The sequence below is a fragment of the Danio rerio genome, chromosome 19 (assembly GCF_049306965.1).
Source record: "Danio rerio strain Tuebingen ecotype United States chromosome 19, GRCz12tu, whole genome shotgun sequence".
In the NCBI taxonomy this organism is placed as follows: domain Eukaryota; kingdom Metazoa; phylum Chordata; class Actinopteri; order Cypriniformes; family Danionidae; genus Danio; species Danio rerio.
The window spans coordinates 24,835,742-24,848,118 of NC_133194.1; the positions used below are offsets into that span (position 1 = coordinate 24,835,742).

The following is a 12,377-nucleotide window of genomic DNA, read 5'->3' on the forward strand; positions in this document are numbered from 1 at the left end:
ATATATATATATATATATATATATATATATATATATATATATATATATATATATATATATATATATATATATATATAGTGCTCAGCTTAATCAGCTTAATGAGCACACCCCATTTTGAAAATAAATATATTTTTATTCATTTTTCAGTGAATATAGGCAATGTATTTTGTTGCATTTAAACAAAACAGATTTATTTAACAAATATACTTATTAAAATGATATATTTTGTTACCAAACATATTTAGAAATAAAAAATACAAATAAAATAATAATACAATTAAATTCAAACAAAATATTGCAAAAAATATTTTACTTTTCTTGATTTTTTCTCTTTTTAAGATTAGTATTTAATATTTTTCCCTAACATATAAATTTGGGTGTACTAGTTTTAGGACCATTATCAAAAGTTATTTTGTAAGATAAGCTCCAGATTTGGGTTTAGTACTGACTAATCTAATATACTACTTATATATATAAATAAGTTAAATATTCCATGTGCATTAATGCTAGGAAACATTCCTATTAAAGAATACCCAGGAAAATTGCTCCTAAATTTGATTAGAAGACATTTCCTTCTGCATTCCTCAATAAACATGTTTCCTATCATTACAGAGAACAAATGAAATAAATGAATAACTTATATTACAGTCAGTGCATTCCTGAGAGAATTTTTGTATTCCTATGACTCACTTGTCGAGATATACAGAGGAAAGACCATAGACATGCTCCATCTTCTTCTGGGTGATGTCTATCTCAGAGCGCAGGACAGGGGCTGAACTGGACTGCTGAGATGTGGCCAGCACTGCTTCACTCTTCTCCACCACCTTGTCCAGGTCTTTCTTTATACCCTCCAACTCAGTCTGCACTTTCTATGGGTGGAAGCAGAATAGACAAGTACTACTCATGAAACAGTACACGGTATGTTATTGGGAGGTTACTTAAGATATATTACAGTATACTGTGATTTCGATATAAAATAAAAGCCAGGTTTACATTCTTATGTGAAGTGAATCTTTTTAAAATTCACAAAAGAAAAAACTAATATGATTAGATAGGTTTCCATCAAGTTTTTAGAGCCGCTGACTGGAGTATTGTTAACTTAGTAACCAACAATAAACAAGGCAAGCATAATGGAGTAACGTGCATGTGGTTTTCTACATCACAGTTTATTTGTAGTTTTCTCCTGTTATTTACATTAGGCCCAAAACTTCCTCAAACGACCATAAAAACAAATTTGCTAAAATTCAAAAAATCTAAATTTGGCATTTCCATTCCTTTTTCTTATGCAATTACCCCAAAACGCATATTAACACATGATGATGGAAAACCAAGCATCTGATATAGCTAATAATGGTGTAGATTCATGCTGTATAAAGTGTATTCAGTTAAAGGCATTCATTCATGGATGCTACACCTCGGGTGTGCATTAATGTCTAATAATTCAATGGACCAAAGTCAATTATTCCACATATACTACAATTACCAGTTCTGTATGTGCAGATGTTGTATTTCGAAACATTTGTCAGGTTTTTGTCCTCAAACTGCTCCTGTGTGTAGTACTAGTTTCTTACACATCTCATCCAAAGCTTTCAGTTTTTTTATTTTTGTTTTTAAACTGATTTCTTGACTGTTGTAGGCTTTAAAGTACCTAAAATCATTTGATGTAGTGAACTTCTAATGCTGAAAATTCAACTCATAGTTGAAATATAGTTTAATAGAACTAATAGTTTAACAAAGTGGCTTTTATTAGTCACTAACTCTTTGAAATAACAGAAAATGTATTGGCAGGTTTTTGTGCCGTAAAATATACAACACCAACTCATACAATATATCACTTTAAATTATTAAAAATGTCAAAAAGTCACTTTTTTCAAACTTTTCAAGGTTAGAAGTTGTTGGAAGAAAGATCAAGCGGGCATAATGCAATTCAAAAGCATAAATAATTGGGGGGGGGGGGGGGGGGATAATTCAAAACAAATCAAAATACGGAAAACTGCTAATTTACGCATATTTTTTTAAGTATGGAATTAGTTTAGCTGTGTGGTTCCCTGAAAACACTTGTACACCTTCGGATGTTTATCAGCCAATCAGAATCAAGCCTTGGAATAATGTATGGTTTGTGCAGACCTTCTGTTCAGTGGCTCTCTGTGTGCAGGCTTTGAGAGGCTCTTTATCCACCATCTGTCTGAGGCGATTGACAGTGCGGCTCTCACAGCCTTCCAGTCTCAGTCTCAGGTCCTTTATCTGGGTGATGTAACTCTTGCACACCGACTCATCCTGTTCCCCTGAGAAGTGAAAAATATTTAGCATTAAAAAAAGATCTAGAATTATTCCTTAATGACATATAAATGAAAACTATAAGGAATATTTTGCTTAAAAAGATTGAGTCAATGCTGTATCCACACTATGGGGAAAAAAATAAGGCTTAAAAATGATCTTTTTATTTTTTTACAATGTGCAGTGTTGGAGTGAATTAATTTGTGGAGTGGAGTCATTTTTGTTTTAGTCTATAAATTGAAAATAAAAATAAGCCTTTTTTTTAAGTGGACTACAATATTTTCCAAAACTGTATATGTCGGCACTTTAACTGCTATTAAATATCTAGAAGCATTTGCATTCAAGAAGTTGCTTAGAGAATATTTCAGACCTTAAATTCAAGTTTGTCAGTTCATTTTCACACTTTATAACTGCACTTTAAATGGCTATAAAAATTCTGCGCCTATCTGCATAGCTACTTTATTTATTTATTTATTTATTTTGTTGTTGTTTCTAATAATATAGCTGTCCAAAAATTCCAAGTAAAAATACCAGGAGTAAATGCATTCAAGATGATTGCACAAACCACTTCACACAGTCACAATTAGACAAGTGTACCTGTAAATCCATCAGGGGTGCTGTTTATAGTATACGTGGTATTAATATACATGTTAATAGATCAAAACACAAGAAAATAAGGGCTACAAATGGCACTTCTGTTTAGACCTGGTTTTTCAAGCCACCTCAACTTTATAATTTCTTTGTGATGAGAGACTATGATCGTGTATACGTATGCCTCTTTTCTGAACTTGTGATCCAAATTCAATGTTGTAACATAAGCTTGCACATTTTCCATTACAGCACATAAGAAGACATTAGAAAACGTTCTGCTCTGACAGCAAAACTACAATAAAATGCTACAAAAACTACAATAAATGCTGTGGGGTTGTCTTTAAAACAGGACTCGTTGGAGATGGCTAGTTTGGCTAGTGTACTTTAACAACACGTCTCATAAAGGTTGTGGTTTTTGAAATTATCTGATAATAAATCTAACAGTGAATTTGAAAGGAATTTGTTCAATTTGCATCAAGGGTGGATTGAAGATTGAATTTGTAATAATTCTGCAGAGATGCATTAGCTATCTGAGGTCAGTATTGTTATAAAGGCTCTCAGTTATGTGTACATGACCTCACACAAGTGGAAAAATGGAAAAACATGCTTAAAAATCAACACAAGTGAAGTCAATGCGGATTAGAGTAAAATGCACGGATAACACAAACCATGACAAACAAGTTTGCAGTTTGTTAATAACACAGCACTCTCTCATCTTTACCAGATGTACTGTCCTTTTGGATGAGTGCAGGTTCTGCAAAAATAAGTCTTGCAATCATAATGGGAACTTAAGGGAAGGCTTACTGAATCCTATTGCGTAAATTAACAAAGCTCCTCAAATTCCTACAGGTCATAATGTGTTACATCAAGCATGCAAAAGAATTTTGTATGCCTTAAAAGAGAGCTGTTTCTGGGCCCAAGACAGCTTAGACTGTGCAGTTTCATTCCCTTTGATGAATAGTGAAAGTGACGGACTGTTTCTGCGCGTCTAAACAAACTTGCCCCTCACCTTGTTCAACAGAGCGTAGCAGGTTATCATAGTGCTGAGTGGCTTTGTTGTAACTGTTTTCAGCCTGCATGCGATCATCAGCACCGAAGAGTCCTGAATCCTGACTGTCCCGAAGGAACGCCTGATAGTGCTGCTCCAGGTTCTTTAGGGTCAGCCGATACTCCTCCACTCTCAAAGTCTTAAACTACATCCAAACAGACAACAGAAGATGTCACTGAGCTATTATATATTTATGAATATGATTAAAAGTTTTACAATATTACTTATAAGAGCATTCATAAACTGAAAATGATTCATTAGATTTACCAAAAAGTGGTTAGTACTAGTTTGCAACCACTCACCTTAAAAAAATTTAGTAAACCATTTTTAGTGTACTATACCTTTATATGTAGTAAAATACCAGTGGTGGATGAAGTACACAAATTAGGCACTTAATGTAGAAGTATAAAGTTCTACTTTTCAATATTATTTGAGAACAAAAGTTCTTGATTTTTAATTTACTTAAGTAATAAAAGTAAAAGTTTGTACTGATCCATGTTTGTTTGGCAAGAAAGCTGAACCTCATTTAGATAAGTTTGTAAAATCAGTCAATCATTTACCGCAGACTCACTCTGAATGAATCATTTCAATTAGTGACTTGTGAATAAATGTCAGTCCAATTCACAATTATTAATTCAGTGCAATTTGCAAACTCATTTACCAAATTAACTAATGAAAGTCACCTTGTACACAAATTAAACAACTGCTTTGTCTCTGAGCAGGTGAACAACTTTTTACTCAGCTTCAATCAGGAAATATAATTAAGTCAAAAAGTACAACATTTGGTTTTGGAATGTAGTGATGTAAAAGTTTCATAACATAAAATAAACTTATTTTATTAATTTAATTAATTTATTTTATTTTATAAAATAAAGTAAAATAAAACAGGGTGGTGCAGTGGGTTGCATGTTTGCCTCACAGCAAGAAGGTCGCTGGTTCGAGCCCCAGCTGGGTCAGGTGGCATTTCTGTGTGGAGTTTGCAGGTTCTCCCTGTGTTGGCATGAGTTTGCTCCAGGTGCTCCGGTTTCCCCCACAAGTCCAAAGACATGTGGTATAGGTGAATTGGTTATGCTAAAAATGACCGTAATGTATGTGTGTGAGTGAGTGTGTATGGGTGTTTCCCAGTGATGGGTTGCAGCTGGAAGGGCATCCGCTGCATAAAACATGTGCTGGATAAATTGGCTGTTGATTCTGCTGTGGCGACCCCAGATTAATAAAGGGACTAAGCCATCAAGTAAATGAATGAATACAAATAAAATAAATTAAAATAAAATAAAATTAAAATAAATGTTTGGCACGAAAGTGCAGTGGGTAGCAAGAAGTAAATGAGAGTGTATGGGTGTTTCCCAGTGATGGGTTGCAGCTGGAAGGGTATCTGCTGCATAAAACATGTGCTGGATAAGCATAATAATAAGCAGTTCATTCCTTTGTGGCGACCCCTGATTAATAAAGGGACCAAGCCAAACAAAAAAAATTAATGAATAAATTAAAATCAAATAAAATTCTCAGAAAAATGAAATATGAAATATGATACATACTGTCCACTACTATTAAATACATAAAACATAAAGGGTTGAGGTTTTGCGCCACGCTGTTTAAATAGCAAATGCATTTGCGCTCATATGTGCGCCCATAGGCGTTCTGGTCTAAAAAGGAAGGCGTTCTGAGGCGCACTGCTGGCGCGTTGCTATTATGAGAAACTATAAAAGATTTTTCAATAGACCAGAACAAAGCCAGTCTAAAGTCAAGCGCAGAGTGCATTAATTATGCGCCTCACTTACACACTGCTTAATACACATAAGATTTAGAGCAATATGCAAATATCTTTACAAATGAAAAATCATTAACATATTAAGGATATATATATAGGATATAAATATAAAGGAATAAAATATTGCAAAACATTAGCAATTATTAGCAGTATTATTTATTATATTCATATTTATATTTGTTTTATTAAAAACAAGCTTAGATTTGCCCACCTGCAGGTTTCAAACCATATGGGGCACAGCATGTGTATTTGGATATAACTCAGGTTTTTGAACACACTTCGTTATTATTGTTCATTTATTCGTTTGCTGGAAATTAGAACTGAATTTAGAAATAGTTTTGAAACAAATCTTTGCGCTTAACAAACAAAATTAATTATTTATAGGCTAATTGATCTCTGTGCGTAAAGGTTTCCCTTTCCATTTTAAGTGTAAGTGTTTTTTTTTTATTGGAGAAAAAAAAAACACCTTTTAGAGACCCTAAATTTTGAGCAGTTTACATTTGACTTATTAGTGCATCCCCAGTTGTATTATTTTATTCCAAGACTTAAAAATAAATCTGACAACCAAAAAAGTGTCATGTGTGCTCATTACCATGATGAAATTCCAGGAGTTGATAAGCGTGATGTCTCTCATGAGGTACTGCCAGGACAGCAGACTCTTCATATCAACATGCAGTTTCTGCCACAGGACCATCAGCCTCTGCTGACTCCCATCCAAACTGAGGTTCAACAGAATCAAACACAAGAGAGTTTATTTTACAACATTCTGCTGACATAATTCGCAACCAACCCACACATCCCATCTCCCAGATGTCAAAGGCAAAGATAAAAGGAGGATGTGGAATTTGAATGTTCTGCCAACTCAGTGGTGGGCGATCAAATGAGGTTAGTTTTGTATCAGGCTGTACTGTATTACCCAGAGCTGACATCCACGGCTTCTTTATTGGTGGGAGGAACGATGAAACAGATGGATGGTACTACTGCTTCATTTCCACTGGAATCTCGCACTTTCCACTTGTATGGTTGGGAGTTGTTCACCAGGGCACATTCATCACCTTTGTGCACAGTAATCTGGGTCAAAAGGTAGAGGCATGTTAACACTAGAACTATAATTGATGGGGATACAACAACTTGGAAGATTGGAAATTGGGTTTAAAAACAACTAAATAGTAAGACAGTTGCAAGTTGTCTAAAGTGAAGTGCTTTGCAATGTATATAACATTATTGATATATGTTGGTACATATGTTACATACTTCTCCAAGGAACATGATTTTTACTTAATATTTAAATTATTTTTGGCACAACTGGAAAATCAATCAATCTGTACAATGAATTTTTGGTTATTACTTAAAATATACCTATGCAATACTGGTTTTGTGGTTCAGGGTAGGGCTGCTCGATTCTTGCTAAAATGAGAATAAATTTTTTTTGCTTAAAATAAAGATCACGATTTTCTCACGATTCCATAGATGTAAAGCAAAGGTTAATAATAGTAAGCTATTCTTATTGTTTTTTTCTTAAACATATGGTAAAACAACAATAATAATATTGAGCTGATGTGTAGGTCTACTGTTGGTTAAAATGATACATTTTGAATAGACTTTGAATGGTGGATTTGAACAGACATTATATTAGTCCAGGTCAGATGACATCAGAATAAAACTATTCAAAATTCTAATGTTGAACTATAATGTTTGAGACATATGCTTGCAATCTGTGATTGACAACAGTGTTACACCATTTTATTTCACTGGTAAAATGAAACATTTGTCATTATCAGATTCATTTCTTCACTTCTTGCATTATATAGGCGTACTTATACAAAACATTTATTCTAATGCACAACACTCTGTTCGCTATGAAAGAAACCACTTTCGGCTTCAATTTTACTCCTAAGGTTCAAACTGCCAAATGGTCGCTCTGTGCCACAAACTGTATGTTATTTACAACTTTATCACCTGTTGTTCACAGCCTATGCAAATTCTGTTGCACTAAAGTAGACATCATTCACAGGCGCATGCCCACCCTCTCTGTAGTAGCTGCTCACGGTCAGCTCACGTCACGTGTAATTTCACTGCCACAAATATATCATTAACATTACATTAAGACAGAAATAATATTTTTGGGTGAATTATACCTTATAAATACAGTATGTGAAACTTTTAACACCATTTGGAGATGTCCACGTTGCTGAGCAATGTATGTAAAACAACGTGGCTTGTGCGGCCGCCTTTGCTTCTCTCCTGAACTTGAAAATATGATTGACAGAATCGTAGAAATGCTGGATTAAGATCTAGGTCCTCTAGGTCTAGGGCAGGGGTCACCAACCCTGTTCCTGGAGAGCTACCGTCCTGCACATTTCAGTTGCAACCCTGACCAAACACACCTGTTTGTAATTATCAAGTGCTGCTTTAGGTACTATTAATTGGTTCAGGTGTGTTTGATCAGAGTTGGGACTGAATTTTGCAGGAAGGTAGCTCTCCAGGAACAGGGTTGGTGACCCCTGGTCTAGGGGGTCGAATCGAGATAGCGATATTTTTCCGATTAATCGTGCAGCTCTAGTCCAGGGTCACATATTATGTCAACATCTTCACAAAGTAATTCCATGAGTCATGAAAAGATTATTTTAGTCATGAACTATTGATGGTAACGTGACCCAGGATGCAACACCCACCTATGATATAAACCCACTTTTAGACTCACTATCACTGAGTGGCAATCACTCTATTTTAATTCCCACCTGGGATGCATCTTTTATCCATTAAAACTCATTACTACCAAAGTCCCTTTAAGGCAAGCCATTTCACTTGGCGGCTGCCTCTGGAGCAGTATGCTTAGATATTCTGTTTGAATGGGGAAACATCAAATTTTTTCAAAACAAATTATTTATTTGGAATCCCCAACAAAATTAAACAGCAACTGTCTCCTAAGTTTCATTTGTAAATGTTGGAATCACACAAAATCCACATTTTTTTTTAGGCAGCCAAATCTAACATGCTAAATATTATCATCCTCTGAATAATGCCTCGTCCGATTTTGCTGAACTTCTGAATTCATTTTTTAACTTAATCTTGATGGCCCAAAATGACAGCGACCTCTTTGTTTACAAGTTTGTGGGTGTTCGAGTAGTTGCTGTCATGTGATTTGTGCTTGACTGTACCTTGCGCTCATTTGATACAGATTACAAAACCAGAGAACATTATTCTTCAAATGTAGTTGGTTCATTTGAAAAACAGCTTTCTCATGTCTGTGAAGCAAGTATCTGATCCCAGAGGCTGACCCCAGAGGGTTCATAATAAACTGTTGTAAAACACATAGCTTAAATTCTATTCAATTTAAATTTATATGTTTAGCGCTTTCCACAATAATTATTGTTACAAAAAGGTGGACATTATTGCATTACAACCTAACTAATAACTTTTACTAATTAACTTGTAACAAATTACTTATGACTTTTAACAGTTAGTTATATATAAACATAGTTAACCTGCAGTTTTATAGTATATAGATGATGGATATATGTACATGTTCGATGAAGTGTTTTAAATGTATGTGTTGTCTTCAAAGTCCTCGAATATTTGGCTTCTTTCACCGTAATGACAGTTACATTTTTCCCCATTCAAAACATTCTATAGTCTTTGTTACTACTTTCTCAGTTGGTAAAAGTGCTTAATAGTGTTCCATTAAATAAAACAGATTTAGTCAGTATCTGGAAGACTTGGATATTTTATTGAAAATTTGTCACTTGAAAATATGACATTGGTCAGTTTTACACCATGACAGATCCAGTGTTAATTATGAAGTAGTTATAGTGATAGTGTAGCATTGTTAAAGTGAAAGGCTGATTGCTGTGAGTCTGCATACCAATCACATATGTATGCTAAATTGCTATGTTATCCAAGGGTCAGCATGATCGCACATGTGACCATACACTCATTTTTTAAGGACTTTGACATCAGAAGAAAGTAGGTTCAAAAGTTTGTTTGAGCATTCTTTATTATACCCCGCAGAGTAATTAAATTTATTTTATGAGCCATGTACATGAGAAAACAAGCAATCGAGTGTCTCTCTGCTTTACCTCCATTTGTTTGAAGTCACAAACAGCCTGGACGGGTAATTTTCCTTTGATGGGTTGAGCAGGGTTTCTCGGTTTCAGCTGGATAATGGTCTTGGCCCTGCGGTTCAGACCTTCCAAGTGTGTCTTGAATTCGTTTAGTTGTTCTTTTTCCTCCTGAAATTAAGAGAAAAACTTTGATTATATACAAGTCACAGATAAAAAGGGGTTTTAAGTATCAAAATAATATTGTATATTAGAGCTAATTTTATTTTATTTTATTTTTTTCTGATGGATACATTTTTACTATAGTTTACAGAAGACACCTACAAAGATGTGATTCAGTATGTAAAACTCCTATCAGGCATATTTAGAATAATGCACAAAAAATACTTATTTTAAGACTCGAAAAAGCTAATCAACCTTCACTTTTTTATATTTTTGCAGCATTCATCCAACCAGTAAGTTTCTCCCATATGTCAGAAATCCTTTTAAATTCAGAAATCTTTTAAAATTTAAATAAATTGAAATTGAATCATCACACTTTTATAATATGTATATGTAACCCTGGCAGTCCTACACCGCCCAACCCGCTCCAAGCTGGGATCGAATCAGCAATCTTCCGCATGGGAGTCGGTTGCTTTAACAAGGGGGCTAAAGACCATGGCCTCTAGTGTCTGTCGCTAGAGCACTTTTAGTGGTCAGAGGAGTGAGGTTTACCTGCACAGCCCCTACAAGCTGGCATTCGTTACATATAAAAAAAAAGTACTTAATTATTTATGCTGAATGATGACAAATACATTTTATCCATATTTTGCCGTAATATAATTTTTTAAATGAAAGCTGTTTAAAACATTTAAGTAAACAAATTACTTTCATTCAATAGCGTAATCCTTTTACACTTTGGTGATTTTAAACAAACACCATGACATAGAAGGATCTGTGGTCTAATGAAAGTCTTTCAGAAAATGTATGGTTAAAAAAAAAGATTAATACAATCATCCCTATATTTAAAAAGTAGCGTAATTTTGTGTTCAACAGTTTAATTTTCATTGAATATGTTACCCTGTCTATAGTACATTTGGTTATAATGAAAGATTTATGGTTTATAAAAATGTAATCTATTATATTTCTATTTCTGAATGCAATTAAATAATAAAAAATGAAAAAAAAGTTTTATGAATTTAAAGTGATGCTATTTGCTACTTTAGAAATTTAATTGAGTCGATTTTAGACTTTATACTGGCCAATTTAGATCAAAGTCAAGTCAAAGTCAAAGTCAGCTTTATTGTCAATTCAGCCACATGTACAAGACATACAGAGAATCGAAATTGCGTTACTCTCAGACCCAAGGTGCTTAACATTAATATAAAATATATATATAAAAAATAGTAGAGTTTAAGAAAAAAAGAAAATTTACAGTATATACATTGCACATAAATGTGGTCTAAAAAATATACATATGTAATAAAAATTGTAAACAAATGAAAAAGAAGTATGTGTGTTTTAATTGGGCTTGTTTTTAATATATTTGAGATCTAAAAATCACTTAAAGGTAATATTTAAAAAGACTCATATTACACTCACCACTGCATCCTGTAGCAGATCCTCTAGCCGCGTGACCGTAATGGAGCGATCACACACATACTTCTTTTTCATTGTATCCTCCATCTTCTTCATCCTGTCTTCAGCCTCTTTGACATCTGAGAAGAACTGTATAACAGAAGGTTTAGATTTTAAATTAAATAAAAAATTTGATTTCTGCTAAAATAGAAGCATATGGTTTTGCTAAACGGTGTGTAAATTTTATATATTTTTAATTATGTATAATTTTTCAGTTTAGTTTAGGTTTTCAGTGTTTTGAGTGGATTCTGACCTACAGTAACAATGTAAAAATGAATTTCACCAAACAATAACAAGATTGAATCCCTGAATCAATAAATTAAAGATCTAGACAGAACATGCTTACTGTTTAACTTCCATCTGTGATCTTCTATTCAAATACACACAATAAGACTCATTTTAATTTATTTCTGGTTTTCTGTATGTTTTGTACCTGGAAGTAAGCAGTGTTTTCCTTCAGGTGAGTCTCAATGCAGCAGCACAGCTGAAGGATCCAGCTCCACTGAGTCTGCAGAGCTGCAGTGAAAGCCTACAGAGAAACAAGTTACATGTTTTAAGAATAATAAACACCACACCTTCTAAATGCATAAACACGCACCAGACAGTGCATCGTGTAATTTTCACATGAGAAAAGTGTTTTAAAAACGCTCATTTCCCGCTGACATTTGAATGCTAGCGAGCACATTCTTAAACAGCACTGATTTGAGACACTGAAGCATTTCAAAGTCACATCGATCAGCTGGTTTGTCTATAAGATGACATACGAGCGATCCACTAATGAATCACAGCTTTAAAATGTTCCAGTGTCTCTGCATCTGTGGTTAGAGTCAGTAAACTGCTGTGAGTTTGGTGAAATGATGAGCTTCACGGCCAGTCACAGTCATTTCTGTTGAGCAAGTGAACACAACGGCAAATCAGCTGTGTTAAAAACGTGCTCAATAATGTCCAAATGTCTGCAGGAAATGGACGTTTTTAAAACTTCAGTATTGATTGGTTCCATATTCCAGTATCT

The 12,377-nt window shown here is 34.1% G+C and overlaps 1 protein-coding gene across 25 annotated transcripts in view; it reads right to left on the reverse strand.

Annotated features, from left to right (window-relative positions):
- Positions 1 to 12,377, reverse strand: part of pleca (plectin a) — a 214,024-nt gene that overhangs the window by 20,187 nt on the left and 181,460 nt on the right. For 16 of the 25 annotated variants that reach the window (XM_021468103.3, XM_021468102.3, XM_073930976.1 and 13 more), the window contains 9 exons: positions 11,799 to 11,894; positions 11,330 to 11,455; positions 9,767 to 9,919; positions 6,604 to 6,758; positions 6,280 to 6,406; positions 3,878 to 4,061; positions 3,590 to 3,622; positions 2,128 to 2,285; positions 691 to 869 (listed from right to left, as the gene is read on the reverse strand). In XM_021468103.3, the coding sequence (XP_021323778.1) occupies positions 691 to 869; positions 2,128 to 2,285; positions 3,590 to 3,622; positions 3,878 to 4,061; positions 6,280 to 6,406; positions 6,604 to 6,758; positions 9,767 to 9,919; positions 11,330 to 11,455; positions 11,799 to 11,894 (1,211 nt within the window). The remainder of the gene's footprint in view (positions 1 to 690; positions 870 to 2,127; positions 2,286 to 3,589; positions 3,623 to 3,877; positions 4,062 to 6,279; positions 6,407 to 6,603; positions 6,759 to 9,766; positions 9,920 to 11,329; positions 11,456 to 11,798; positions 11,895 to 12,377) is intronic. The other 9 variants (NM_001430891.1, XM_021468104.3, XM_073930978.1 and 6 more) reach the window with 1 other exon arrangement.